This window comes from Oryza brachyantha, chromosome 4, assembly GCF_000231095.2.
Source record: "Oryza brachyantha chromosome 4, ObraRS2, whole genome shotgun sequence".
In the NCBI taxonomy this organism is placed as follows: domain Eukaryota; kingdom Viridiplantae; phylum Streptophyta; class Magnoliopsida; order Poales; family Poaceae; genus Oryza; species Oryza brachyantha.
Window position 1 is genome coordinate 8,526,663 of NC_023166.2, and position 15,594 is coordinate 8,542,256.

General features: G+C 41.8%; 2 protein-coding genes across 2 annotated transcripts; both read left to right on the forward strand.

Moving 5' to 3' along the window:
• Positions 1-2,402: 2,402 nt before the first annotated feature.
• Positions 2,403-6,091, forward strand: LOC102710395. Its single transcript, XM_040523356.1, has 3 exons — positions 2,403-2,823; positions 2,894-3,022; positions 4,565-6,091. Exons 1-3 carry the CDS (start codon positions 2,461-2,463, stop codon positions 5,813-5,815), a joined length of 1,743 nt encoding a protein of 580 aa, XP_040379290.1. The 5' UTR covers positions 2,403-2,460; the 3' UTR covers positions 5,816-6,091.
• A 5,186-nt stretch (positions 6,092-11,277) lies between these two features.
• LOC121054295 lies at positions 11,278-11,825 on the forward strand. The gene has a single exon (XM_040523698.1). It carries the CDS (start codon positions 11,353-11,355, stop codon positions 11,710-11,712), a length of 360 nt encoding a protein of 119 aa, XP_040379632.1. The 5' UTR covers positions 11,278-11,352; the 3' UTR covers positions 11,713-11,825.
• Positions 11,826-15,594: the final 3,769 nt, after the last annotated feature.

A 15,594-nucleotide genomic window follows, 5' to 3' on the forward strand; every position in this document is an offset into this window, starting at 1 on the left:
TCACGATTTCTCCCATAACTATGCAATTAACATTTTGTTTCATATATGTTTAATGCTCTTTAGATGCCTAAAGATTCGATGTGATGTTTTTGGAAAAAAAATTGGAAACTAAGGGCATTCATAGTCGGAGGACATGGCGTTTAGCCCCAGCCTATCACGCATGATGGAAGGTGCCATCTTGCTCACTCCGCCCCTGACGCAGAGTCGCTCGCACCCTGAAGAGGAGACGTGTGCCTTGGCCTCAATTTCGATGAGGACCTTACTATAGACATGGACTACGTGAGCTTGCCACTGGCCTGGGCGTGGGAGGTGATGGCGCGAGGACGTCACTGGTGGGGGATAGCGCTAGGCGCAAAGCCTCCTTGAAGTAGAAGGCAGAGCGAAGTAGTGGCGTCTCGACCACCGACATGACTGTCTCGTTCTTCACCGCCTCTGCCTTTGACGTTAGGTCATCAGTGTCTTTGTCGTTGTCGCGAGGGCCGCCGGCGTCGTAGTCGTTGCAGGGAGAGACCAGCGGGAAAGGAGGAGAGGAGGGAGACCGACGGGGAAGAGGGAGACTGGCGGGAAGGGGAGACGACGGGGAGTGGCAAGGAGAGAAGAGAGAGGAGAGGCTGGTGGGGCCCATTTAAAGATGTCATTTTAAATGTCATTGGTCTCATTTAGAGTGGCTTGGGTCTTTAGAGTAGTTTCATCTAGGTAGAATACGGTGATGTATCCCCCACGGTGAATAGCCTAAACAGGGCCTAAGAGCATCTCTAACAGCCTCTCCAAATCTCACTCTCCAAATACATATTTTGCAACTCTCTATTTTATTTGACCACTCATATTCGCTTTTTACTGTAACAGTCTCTTCATCCACACTCTCTATTTTGAGTCAATGACACCTGAGCTCCACAGGTCATCCTCGTTTTCTCTCCCTCTTCCTCTCCCTCAATCTCTTTCTCCCCTCTTTCCTTCTTTTTTTTCTTTCCTTTTCCACCTCAGGGGCGGCAGATGCAGGGGGCGGTGAAGCCTGGCGTCCAGGCGCGGCGCGCAAGGAGGCAGCAGGCGGCGCGGCGACGTTCGCGTGGGCAGAGGCAGTGCGGCGTGGATGGTGTGGCCGATGCGTTGCGGCGAGCGGCGCCACATGGAGGCCGGTGGCTGCGGCGAGCGGAGGCGGCGAGCCGACGCGGAGGTCGGCGCCGGCGACTAGCTTGGTGCGGCGGCTTCCTGGTTTCGTGCTCCTTCGTGCTTGCCGTGTGGGGATAGAGGAGATTGCTATGTAGGGCCACTATTGGCCAGCCAAATAGAGTGGCCAAATTTGGCCATTGGAGCGAGGCTTTTGGCCAGCTGGCTTAGCCATTCGGATGGAGTGGCTGTTGGAGTATGTTTTTTTATTAAAATGGCTAAAATTTAACTTAGAGAGTGGGATAAGAGAACGGTCGTCTGATATGACAAACGATTACTTAAGAACGAGAACGAGAGAGGGATTAGGAGCATCAGTACACGTCGGTTTGCTGTCACGTACTGTACTGTACTCTACTGTAACTGCCCGTGGGCGTGCCTGCCCACTACGCCAATGGCGACAAGTCCCCCCAATCCATCCGCCGCCGCGCCGCACGAACGCACGACGACGTGCGCTGGCTTCTTGTTCTCGCCGGGACGCGCACGCGCACGCACACGCTTGCCACCACCATCCTTCTTCTTCCTCCTCTTCACCGCCACGCCCACGGCCCACCCGTGCGCGTCCTCCTCCTCCTGCTGCTGCTGCTGCTCATCATGTCACCACCACCAGCCAGCCGCTGCTGCTGACACAAAGCTCAGCCTCCGCCTCGTCTCCCATTAATAATGGGTATAGTACTACTCTATTCTTGGTTGCTCTGCTTGCTTGCTTGCTTCTGGCTGCTGCTACTGCTGCCATTGCACACACATTTCCTCGTTTCTTGAGCTCTCGGAACTGCACCGAACTGTCCGCTCCTGACCTCCTCCTCGGTCCTCGCCAAAGCTCCCTCCTCTCTCTCTCCATCTCGATTTCTCTTCCGGTTTGTCATTTCTCTTCGTTTCTTTCTTTCTGTTTCTTTTTGTTTTCTTGGAGCAAATTGGATTGGATTAGATTGTGTATTTGCGTGGCATTTGTGATTGTGTGGTTGTGAGCGTGATGATGTTCACGATGTCACGTCCCCTTTTGCCCAGTTGCTGCTGCTGCTTCTTATTCCTTCCTTTAAAGCTGCGTTTAGCATCCATCGGTCTCATCTTTTTCGCTTTTTGATTTTTTCCTCTCTTTTGATTTGATCAGCTTGTGGTGATGGTGACAGTCTTCACTTGAGCTGCAGCTCAGCTCAGCTCGGTTCTTGGCCACTCTCGCTTTGCTTTGCTGACGACGTGTTGCTGACCGTGGTCGTGTCTGCTTGTTGCTTTGCTTTGCTGTTCTTGGTTGGCGAGAGAAGCGGATCTTGCGGCGGCGGCGTGGCGGCGGCTGCAATGCGGAGGCGCGGCGGCGAGGTAGAGGACGGCGGCGTGGTGGTGGTGAGGCTGGACAGGATCCGGAAGCGGGGGGCGCTGTCGTCGTCGGGCGCGTCGAGCGCGGCGAGGGCGAAGCTCAGGTCAAGGAGCCCGGCGGTGCTGCTGCGGCGGGGTGGCGCGGGAGGGGCGGCCATGTCGGAGTCCTCGACGCGGAGCCGGCATTGCCGCGCCCACGCCGGCGCCGCGGACGGTGCGCGGGCTGCGGCGAGGAGGCTCGTGGGCGCGTTCTGGCAGATGGACAAGGAGAGGCTGTTCGGCGAGGACGCGGCGGCGACGGCGCGCCGGAGCGGCATGCCTCCTCGGAGCCGCGCGCCGACGGAGGTGGGTGCCCCCCCAAATCGATTGGTGGTTTCGCTGCTCGACCGTGACATGGATCTTGCTGGTGATGCAGGTGTCCAAGGGGTCAAGGAGAAGCAGGAGCAAGATTCTGGAGTCAGATGTGAAGGGAAGCTACCACGGCGGCCATCGCCACTGGTTCTCCTCTGCAGATGTGATGAGCAACGGCACCGCCGCAATGGAGGTACAACAAAAGAAATGCAAAATGCAGAAACCTAATTTTGCATGAGATTTTCAGTATTTTCAGACTTTCAGTTATGACATTGAAGAAATGTTGATTTGCATTTTTCCTGTTTTTGTGTGTGTGTGTGTGTGTTCAGTTGAATTGAAATCTGCAAAATGTAGGCCAAGGGTGTGTTATTATAGTTCAGATGAATTGGAACAAGCAATGTAGGCCACCATATCAGTGTTCCAAATCTGCCTAATTTCTTGATTCAGTCACATTGATGTGACTAGCTACAAATGTTTAGTTCTGTGCCGATAGAGTGTCTGAATAGGCTTTTATGTCTCGAGCCACCGATTGATTTTTTAATGAAAACCTAGCTAATCACAACCAGAAGGAATAATCTCTCAGTTCATAAAAGGTGAAAGTGTTTGATACTTTTTTTCGATGTAGTACACCTTTGTTTGTTCAGTTGTTTCCATAATATGCAGTGCAAGCTTAAAGAAATCCGATATGCTTCTCCAAGTGAGCATTTTCAATGAGTAATGACCACCTGATAAGCTACATAGTGACTGCATTGGTGCCTTAAGGATTTCCAAATAAAACCAACCTAATTGCATCTAAAAGGAACATCTACTTGAGAAAGGAGAAAACTTTTGACAATTAATTCAACATAGTGCATTTTTTTAAACAAATGTGACATGGATTTGTGAACATGGAAGCAGAAGCTAAAGTGAGAAGCATCCCCAGGAAGGCATTCTGATATGCACATGCATCTTGTCCACTTCTGTAACTGGCTATCGGCTAGGCTTGTACCAAGCTTGATTTGTTTATTCAGCAGCCGAAATGGCTCAAAAACACTTTCTCCTCATGTCTAGGCTGTTAGGGAGGATTAGTTATTTGGCAGTTGCTGCCTTTTAGGTAAATGAGGCATATGTTTATTGATCAAAAGTTGAACGATCTTGAAGCCTTGACAAGGCAAATCGTGTCAGGTTGGTTGAAGCTAATTTTCAATTAGAAAAAACAATGAGAATTTAGGACAGTACATACTCAGAGCTGTTTGATTATGTGGCTTGCATGTGCCTAAGTTTGACATCAGTCATGGACTTATATGCTTCTAGCTTTCTAAATGGGCAACTGGTGTGCTAGTAGTATTCTCTTTCCACTGAGCTTGTGATCTTTCTCAGCTATAATAAGAAATTATAATGCAGGTCATTAGTTTTTGCTTTTGCTGCATCACTTGTGTTCTACAACTGTGTTTCTGAATCTTGATAGAGCTAAGGTTTACAACAAAGACCAATATTGAGAACCAACACAATTTGACACGAAATATTTTCCTATATTTTCCACGAAAAACAAATTTGAGTAATTTATTTTTTTGCGTGAAAGCTGCCAATTTTGCAAGTGTTGATGAGAAATAGTTGTCAGTAATACTGGATTACACAAAGATGCGCAATTCTATTGTGTATTCTCTAAAAGTAATACTGGCTTAGGTAATGCTTGTGAATTTGCTTGTTTACACTATGGCAACACTTGATGTTTCTAAAACTTGATCCATTTCAGGTTGTCACATGCTCTCAAGATGATGTTTCAAGATGTCCTCAAGAGAAAACAATCCACCTGCAGGACCTGCATAACAGCCTGATTGCATCTAAAGAACTTGTAAGAGTATTAGCACACATCTGGGGGCCTGGAGAACTGAATCCATCGACCACTTCACTCATTTCAGCGCTATGCTCTGAGCTCGATCTTGCTCGCTCTCATGTACGAAAGCTTATCAAGGAACAAAAATCAGAGTGCAATGAACTCGACAGCTTAAAGAAGCAACTTGTGCATGAAATGGAATCATGGAAGATCAAGCAAAAGGAGAAGGTGGCAAATGCTCTGCAATATACAGTTTCAGAGCTGGACAGCGAGAAGAAGTCCAGGAAAAGAGCAGAGAGGATAAACAAGAAGCTGGGGATGCAACTAGCTAAAACCGAGGCCTCGTTACAGGCCGCGACGAAGGAGCTTGAGAGGGAGAAGAAGTCCAAAGGCAGAGTGGAGAAGATCTGCACCGAGCTCATCAGAGGCATCGGGGAAGACAAGGCTGAGGTCGAGGCGTTGAAGAAGGAAACCGAGAAGGCGCAGGAAGAGCTTCAGAAAGAGCGGGAGATGCTTCAGCTCGCAGACGAGTGGCGCGAGCAACGGGTTCAGATGAAGCTCCTGGAGGCGCGGCTCCAGTTCGAGGAGAAAAACGCAGCCATCAGCCTGCTGCACGACGAGCTCCAAGCATATCTGGATAGCAAGAAGGACCATGAACCTACAAATGATCAAACTTTGCCGCGATACGCATCTGAAAACGGCAGGGAAATTGCTAGCAATATTCAGAATATTCAGAAGGGCAATGGAGGAGGGTGCAGTGATGAGGATGAGGGTGGTGAAGATGATGGTGACTCGACCTCTGAAGGCAGTGGCATGCACTCGATCGAGCTGAACGTCGATGGCAACAGCAAGAGCTACACCTGGAGCTACACTCCTGCCACCAAGGAGAGGAAGAGAGTTGCATCAAGATCACACGGATCGTTCTCACAGAAAGGGATGGAGATGGACAGCGCTAGCTCCCGCGGATTCGACCGGAAGTTTCAGGAAACGGGTGAAGAGCTGCTGGAGGGAGACTGGGCTGAAGGATGCAGCAACGGGATCCTGAACTTTGAACACGATGAGGAGAGGTACCAGGCAATCAAGAATCTCAGAGAGCAGATGTTAGCTGGGTCTGGGTTCATCGTGTCACAGGGCAGGGAGCTTGCTGACAGGGAGTTCTGTGGCTTGTAAGGTAAATTATAAACTGATGAAAACAAAAACAAGCTGAAAATTTGAATGATATTAGTCATCTGTCATACGAATGTTGGCGTGCAAATCAAACTGGTTTAGTCCTAACTGGCATAAACAGCCAAGATTCTTCTCTTGTGTTTGATATGAAGGATAGAAAGTTGGTAGTATTACTTAAGTTGAGATGAAACATGCACTGATAATTGATAAATTCAAGTCGAGGAGAACTCAAAGTTGGATGGTAGGATTAGATTAGGGTGTTAATTTGCTGAACCTATCTCTCGCCACCACCAACCAACCAAACTATGGTCAATTCCAAAGATCTCTTATGGATGGTTTCCTTCTTTAAGCAGTAAAAAGATTACAAATGTTTAACGCACTGGGCATACCAATCACATCCATGCTAGTGACTACTCTTAAAAAGTGATGATCGGTGAAATCTTGCATCCAGAGTTGACACAAATTTGTTCTCTGGGTACATTTATGGACACCTTTGTAGCACCTAAAGGCCCTGGCAAGGCCGAAAATATATCTCAGCCCATATACAAAGATTAACAGAAATTACTGTTCAATTTCTAGGCATCACCCTTGGAATGGGCCGTGATTTGTTAGGACACAAGTGGGACAGCCTTAATATCTGTCTAATCACAATTATAGTTATGTTTATGTTTATAAATGGGATGCAAACGTATCTCTGAAACTGAGCAAATAATTCGCGATAATAATAAAGTGAAATACCCCCTCATCTCAAAATATAGCTGGTATTTGAAGCTTTTGATGAACAAGTCAAATGTTATGTACCCGTGTCTTGCGACAAGTCAATTTGGGGATGTATTGCACAGGCTAATAAATCGGGATGGGCTGATGGTGTGGATACAATAAGATTCAACCGGTTATTTTTTTAACTTATCTTTTCTTTGATTTTCTTTAAGGGTGAGTGGTTTTTTCTTGAGAGTGGGGGTGGTTAATTATCAGGTTATGTGTGTATCGCGAGAGAGGAAGGATGACAGATTGTTTTTATAGTAGCAGAGAGACTGAGGAGAGAACTGAAATTAAACGAGAAATTGGTTGAGATGAGAAAATTAACAAAGAGAGGCAAAAGAAGACACCACCCTATCACCTCACATGAGATGAGAAATTGGGGGACAAAGAACGTGGTGGTGGATTGAACTTTCGGAAGAGCAAAGAGTTTTGCTACGTTAAGCTAGCACCATTGAGCTAGCATAACATAGCGCTAATGCCGCCAGATTAGTTTTGTGAAAAAAATAGTTGTTTTTCTATGACGGTCAATGATTGCCTTAAAAAACCTTATGCATGCCACATGTTTAAAAAACCAAAGAAAACCATCTGATAATCTGGTGAACTTCAAGGAAGTAAATACTAAATTTTTATTTTTTTTATAAAGGCGAATCTCAATGTTAGTCAACATTTCTCACAAGAAGCCAGTAAAATTGCCTAGATTCGGTTTTTGAAGCTGGTTTAGTTTTGTGAACTCTAACCACAATTTGTTAGCCCTGTGATTAATTGGTTGATTGCTATAAATATAACATACTGAGATCCATGCTTTAGTAATTCTCCCACCCATATATCACACACACTCTCATCAAACGTAACCATAATTTGATTCACACACTTTGTTTGGTATGTCCCATGCGGTTTTAGCGAAGAGAGGTCCTTAAACTCACGAGCTACCAAGAACATAGTTGCATTCAAACAGACAAACGATCAATTAGCTGGGATATTTGAGCGAGAACCAACAAAGTTTTTGCTATTCAGGATATCCGGTTGGTTCTCATCATGCCAGTAGGTGGACCTAATTTGTCGCAACTATTTGGCACGACGCAAATTACTATTTAAAAAGGCTAAAACAGCATATTTTTAAACAAAAAAAATCATAAATAAAAATATTACATATGTGTTTTTAGCCATCTAAATGCAAAATCAAACATTAAAAATAAAAATATGATAAAAAACTCTACGATCAACTCCATTATGTAAGGATGAAAATTTAAATTTAAATGCACTGATGACCCGCGACGACAGTGGTAGGATCCAGCCCTGCCGACACTCCATCTCGATCTCGATCTGCCGCAGCACGTCCGGCCAAAACAAAAAACAAATTATTAATATAATTATGGGTAAACACAAAACACGTATGTACTCTCATTCTCCCTATCAATGTAATATAAGCATTTGAAACAATGCCAAATCAATTTTTTTAAGTTTAACTATCAGTAGCAAAAAGAAAAGAATTTTATCGTGTACTTTTGCCATAAGATATGTAACTCTCTTAATTTGAAGTAATTTATTTATAAATGTTATTGTTGAAGTTTCAAAAATCTTAAATCTATTGAGGGAGATAATAATCCCGTATGTATATATAATTGGTTTGGTGGTTCACGTGCAGATTATAAAGGCTGGATTTCTAATTTCCAAAACATTTTATTAAAAAGAAACTGTACATAAATGTATACAAAGGCTGGATTTCTAAACCATTTTATTTTTTAAATAATGTACATGAATGGTGGCCTCTGGCCGGTTGGTCGGCCGGCCGGCAGTTGAGCTCATCTGTCACGGCGGCGCTAACCACCGGCGCTCGGCGAGGCGATAAAAACTAACCCCGTGCGTCGCCTATATTTAAGTACTTATTACGTGAGAAGAACTCGGAGCTAATTAAGCTCGCTCGCTCGCTCCGACGTACGACGAAAATGGAGAGACACGCCACAGTAGCCTACACTGCTCTTCTTCTTCTTCTTCTTGCAGTCGCGGCGCCAGCCGCCAGTGCGGCCAAGCTAGTGGTCGGCAAGGCGGCGGCGTTGGTGGAGGATGACGACGAAGTCGCCGCCGGGATGAACGTCCTCCAGGCGGACCACGCGGCGGCGCCGCTGGCGGCGATGATGATGGTCGCGTCGTCGTCGTCGGCGGCCGCGGCGGAGGTGCACCGGCGCGCCCTGCAGGCGCAGGGTGGGTACCTGAACCAGGCGCTGGTGGCGAACCAACAGAGGTGCATCAACGGTTGCCCGGCGCAGGGCGGATCCTACACCGGCAGGGGCAACAAATGCTACTACCAGAACAAGGCGTGCTAGGCTCCGCTTCATGATCATGCAGTGCCGGCCTGATCCATCGGGTGATCCATTAACGATGAATTTCTCGAGTGAGCACGTCCGTCCGTCGATCCGTCGCCGGCGGTTGGAATGTGATCGTCGTGATAAATCTTGGTGATGAAATGTTTAGTTGTGCACTTGTGTTGTTGTATGGTCTCATACTCTGATCTGTATACCAGCAGTGCTGTTGCCATTTATCTGCATACCGCATTTCCCCTCTCTCTCTCGCTGTTGATGTTATTTACCGAGTGATAAATCTAAGAGTAACTTTATAGTGTTTAAGTAGGTATCGAAATAGTGCTTGAGTAGATACCGAGAGTTAAAAAAAATTAATATAAAAATTGATACCTTCTAGTACTTAAGATGCTAAAAGGTATTAAATTTTATACTAAAATTTTGATACATCCGGTTACTTTCTCAATAACGGTAAAATTGCTCTGAATCTAAACATACGCGAATTAACCGTTGGAATAACACCCCGGGATGGAATGGGGCCCCAGTATCCAGCGTATCCCTGCCGGCCCAATCGACCTCTTGCTTGGGCTTTGGAATGCGACTAACTGTGGGCCTTATCGTGCATCTCGATTACTGAGGGAGAAGCTGAGCCTGAGAAAAAAAAGGTAGTGCAGTTCAGTTCGACCAAACTTAAAATTAATTAAATTAGAAGGGGGGCGCAGTTGCTGAGACTGATTGTGATGTCATGCGTAAATCATCGTGACTCGAATGGTTTGATTAATTAGTTCGTTCCCTTCGCTAACAAGCTGCAAGCTAGACAGCGGCAACTAGCTAGCCGGATGCATGCATGGAGCAAATCATGCATGGGCGCACCTTGCAAATTGCAATATAAAGGCCCTCGTTGTCTGGCAATTTCTGTGAAAATAAACCAAATGGTACTTTTACAAACGAAAAATAATTTATGAATAAAAATTATATATATATATATGTTTGTAGCGATCTAAAGGTTGAAAAAGAAACTTTAATTAAAAACTTAAATTTAAGATTAAAATTTAAATTTTGGTTTATAAGCATAGGAAAAGGTGAGATGCAAGGCGAAAGTCGTTCCTTGTTTATATAACCAGGCCTTTTGTGATTGTCAGGCCAACATATATAGCACCAATGCACCATGATAAGGGACAGTGTGTAGTAGTAATCCATAATATTGTTGCACCAATGAACCAATGATGTATATATGGTACGGTACCAATAATTGAACTTTCCATTTGGTGCACTTGGTTGTTGGAGCTAGAAGCTTAGCTCTAGCTAGCCATGCGTGGCAGGCGGGAGCACTAGAGATGTCTTGCCGAAAATTTCCATGAAAACATTGCCAAAAAAAATTGTTGTGAAACTGAACAGTTGACATATGAATAAAAATCTTATATACATATTCTTATCGATTTAAAAACCAATACTAAAAAAATTAACTTTATTAAGAAAAACCTTAAAATTAACCCAAATTTAAGAACGAAGATTTAAATTTTGGGTTATAAGCATAACCATATACGAAAAGATAGGGTGCTCCTGCCTGCATTATGCATCATTATACACAAAACAAAATACTCAGTACTAACTCCCAGTCAGTCGATCCGGTAAAACAAGACAAATACAACTACATACTTGTTAAAATTCCAACCGCTAGTTAAATCTTAAAAGTCAAGGTACACACGAGAGATCAATACTATAAAATTACCTCGAGGTACGGGTAACTCGAGATATCAAATTATTTCTCACTATTGGATTTAGCTGAGTAGTATGTGTATTGTTAGATCTAATGATCCGAAAAGATTTGGTACCATGAGGTACTTTTTGTTAGAATGTAAAATTGCTCACAAAATTAAACTAGCTATCCATACCACCCTATCTGTGTCAATTGGCAAAATCACGGCACTGATAGGGGTATTCCGTCCACGCGCCTGACTGTCACCCTCTTTAGAAAAAAAAAAGACACAGATAAGACTACATCAGCGTTGATTAAGTAAATAATAAGTAATAATATTTGTATTGATTATTTTTAAAAAGCAACATTAATGTATATAGTATTATCTCTGTCCCATAATAACTTTATTTTGATTTCTTTATCCAATGTTTTGATTATTCGTCTTTTTTGAAAAATTTATAAGAAACTTAATTAAAAATATTAATCATGCATAAAATAATATTCATGTTTAGCATATGGTAACGATAAAAGTATTAATCACAAAAAATTTCAAATAAAATGAAGAATCAAATCATTATATCAAAAACTGAAAATAAACTTATTTTAGAACGGAGGCATGACATCAATGCAGGTTTATACAACACACCAGTACCAATAGCTTGAGCTAACCACCGGCGCTCGGCGATGCGATAAAAACTAACCTCGCGCGTAGCCTATATTTAAGTAGTACGTGAGAAGAACTCGGAGCTAATTAAGCTCGTTCGCTCCGACGTACGACGAAAATGGAGAGAAACGCCACGGTATCCTATACTGCTCTTCTTCTTCTTCTTCTTGCAGTCACCGCGCCAGCCGCCAGTGCGGCCAAGCTAGTGGTTGGCAAGGCCGCCGCGTGGGTGGAGGACGAAGACGTCGCCGCCGCCGTCGGGATGGACGTCCTCCAGCTCCAGGCGATGATGATGGTCGCGGCGTCGTCGGCGGCGGCGGCGGAGGTGCACCGGCGCGTCCTGCAGGCGCAGGGTGGGTACGTGAACCAGGCGCTGGAGGCGGACCACCAGAGGTGCCTCGGCAGCTGCCCGCCGCCTGGCGGATCCTACACCGGCAGGGGCAACAAATGCTACTACCAGAACAAGTCGTGTTCGTGAGGCCATCGATTGATTAATAATTACATTATTCCCTCCGTTTTACCGTCTCATGATGCACGTTTAACTATCCATCTTATTTAAAAAAATTCAAAATTATTAATTATTTTTATATCATTTTATTTGTTGTTAAGTATACTTTTATGCATATATATACCTTTACATATTTTAAAAAAAAATTAAATAAGACGAATGGTCAAACATGTATAAAAAAGTCAACGGCGCCAAGCATTTAGGGACGGATGGAGTATAATATAAAGCTTTCTGTTCTTGTCTAGATTTATTTATGTGCTAATAAATATAGATAAATATGCAAAACATATGTATTGGTATACGGATGAATCTAGACAAATTCAAAACGTTTTATAATACGCAGTGGAGGGAGTAATTGTTTGATTCAGCACGTCCGTCGCCGGCCGGTGGAATGTGATCATCGTGATAAATCTTGGTGATGAAATGTTTAGTTGTGTTGTTGTATGATTTCAGACCGTGAGTCTGATCTGTATACCAGCAGTGCTGTTGCCGTTTATCTGAATTTCTTCTCTCTCTCTCTCTCTCCCTGTTGATGTTAATAACCGATTGATTGACTGCTGTGATGGCGTGAAGATGTTCTGAAATCTCATGCATGTACGTGTTCCACGTCACCGTCTAGAAACACAACGGGGTCCTTTCAAATTCAAGATCGAATTTGAACACATGGGAATAGGAAAAAGAAAAAGAAAATGAGGTTAAGATGCCATAACTTAGTTTATTTTTCAACGTTCATTCAAATCATTAGAAATACAGATATAAACATTTTAGTCATAATTTATTTTTATCGCTGATAAGCTGTTGTTTTAACTTTATATCCCTATGTTTCATTACTGTAATAAGTTTTAACTTTTTTATAAAGTCACATTTGTTTTAAGTTTAACCAAATTTATTGAAAAATATAGAAATATTTTGAACATACAACAAATATAAGATCATAATATATTTATTGAAACTAATTTGGTGTTATAGATGGTGCTATATTTTCTTGTATGCTTGGTTAAAATTTAACAAGTTTCACTTTAAAAGTATTAAAATATTTTATAATACAAAATAGAGAGTATCTATAAATGACCAATTGCACTCACTGGAAAGATAAAAAATTAAAGAACTTTGACATTAAAAAAACAAAATATTTTATAATACGAAATGGAGGGAGTATCTAAAATTACCAATTTAATTGATAAATTTGAAGAAGCTCTAGCTTTAATTTAATATAAAAGCCTATAAATTAACAAATGAACTGAAGAAAAATATAAACATTATACGTTGATTGTAGTGCGGATGCACATTGGTCTTCATTAAACTACAGAGTTTTTATATAAATATAGTACGGAAATATCTTAAGTTTGTAGTATTAAAAATAAATGAAAAGTAAATTAAATAAGATTAAACATGAGATTAGTTACATTGAAAATATTAAATATAATATAAAGCCATAAATTTGGTTTCTATGCGAATTCCAAATTAGAAAACATTAAAGTTAAGATTAAAATAATTACAAAAACAGTAAAATTGACAAAAATTAAAGTGAATCAGGAACCAATACATCCTACCATATATTCCTTATATAGCAGAACCAAAATGTATCAACATTTGAGGTACATCATGGAGACACATTTATTACTGGATCTCCCCGAGTTTAATATCAACCATTATTTATGGCTTGAGTTCTGTTTCTTGCATTGTTGATGTCATTACTCTTATACATTTTCTACTCTAATAAAGCCACATAATCTCAATTAGTTCTAGCATCTCTATGATTATTAAAATGTGTTAAATGTCCAAAGCAAAGTCATGTCGTCTCCCTACGAAGTGAATAGATTTTTCAACTCATTTTATCATTACCATATAGTATTCCTGCAGGGACCCCCGGGTGTTTATCTTGTATGTATTATGAACAAACACTGCCGTCACACGCATCTGAAAATGGTATGGATATTACAAACATCATTCACACCAACGATGGAGAGAGTGCAGTGATTGGGGTGATGATTTGAGGATGATGACTCGGACTGAAATCAGGGCCATGTCACACGATTGAACTTTTTGTGATAATAAAATTTACAGCATTTACATGAAAGAAGCTACAATTAATTATTATAGATGGCGTATGACAAATGATTGTGAACTACAAAATAATATTTTGATTAAAAAAATAAAAACTATTGAGACTATTTAAAACATAGATATTTCTATCTATGGCTGATAAAACATGCATAACCATTGTGTCTCCCAACATTAGGGCCCCTTTGAATCATATGAATGAAAAAATAGAGGAATAGGAAAAACATAGGATTCTGACAGGAATGTATATTTAAAATAGAGGATTGCAAAACATAGGAAAAACGTAGGAATAGCCGTTTGATTGGACCACAGGAAAAACATAGGAATTTGAGAGAGCCTTCGAGTTATGGGAAGAAGAAACCTGAGGTAGGACCTCATGTTTATTTTTCTCCAAAATCTACATAGGATTGCCCAATCCATAGAAATTTTAAAAGAAATGGTAGAATGTAATCCTTTATTTCAAAGGGTCTCATAGGAATTTTTTTCATAGAATTAAAATCCTCTAAACTTCCTATGTTTTTTCTACAAATCAAAGAGGGCCTACATGTTATACATAATTATTGCCTCTCTTAAACTAGAAAAACATACTCTTTAAAACCAAAGACCGATCCTATCTCAATCGAATTTCATTTAATTTCCGTCACCGTTGATGACCGACGTTAAACCAAAGGGGAAAAAAACGTCGGAGAGCAACTAAATTATAAATCAGTCTTTGACCCATGCATTTCCATTATCATTTTGATCAAACCCGATCTAACATGTACACGGTCACAACGATACTGTACTACAAAATAGATTGATTATGGAAACACACACATAACCCGCCTGCAGAAACCATACTTTCAATAAAATTTGGCATTTGTTTTAGAGCACATAAATTTGGAGTTCAAGTACACCTTTGCGGTAGCAGTTTAATTGTAGCCTCGTGCTTAGGTCTGCTAATGGGAGGTTGTTTTTAATTTGGATTGTTTTTGGTTGAATAAAAATGAATTGTTACTTCAAATGGGTTTCAAATGGGTTGGATGGATTGTGTTATAGAGACAAATGGATTGGATTTAGTTAGTTGATTTTAGTTTCTAAATGGATTTAACCCGTGGAGGGCAAATGTATCCTTTAATTGGATAGATAATAGAATAGACATATGTGGGACCCACATATAGAAATTGATCAACATTTGCATAAAGTTGCTTTTATACATAATAAATTATCCCACCAAATTTCAGTCAAATTTGATAAATTTTTATAGTGTGAACGTGAGTTTTAAAATTTTAGGCCAAAGTTTATACATATCAAATGAGTGCATCCATCCCGCAAGAGTGGATTGGATCCATTTTAACCAAATGGATTGGTGCGAATTGGACTAAAATCGGAGTTAGATTGGTTTAGATTGGATCCTAATAAATAATAATTGGTACGGGTTGTTTTGGTAAACTAACTAGCAAATAAATAGATTGGAGTGGATTTGGATTGGATTGAATTTCAGTCCTGCTTGGGCTTTAACTGGAATGTGTCTAATTGTGAGACCAAGCATAATTAAAACAGGCATATATATATGTACATATATATATAGCTGCTGTCTGCTGAGACTGATGTCATGCCTAAATCATCATGACTCGAATATATGGTTGATTCATCAGTTGGTTCCCTTAACTAAGAAGCTGCTAATCAGTGGCGCCAACTAGCCGGATGGAACAAATCATGGCACCTTGCAAAATGTTCCCATGTTTGGCCTTTTGTGATTGTCAGGCCAACACACACACACACATCCCAATGATAAGCTGGGCCAGT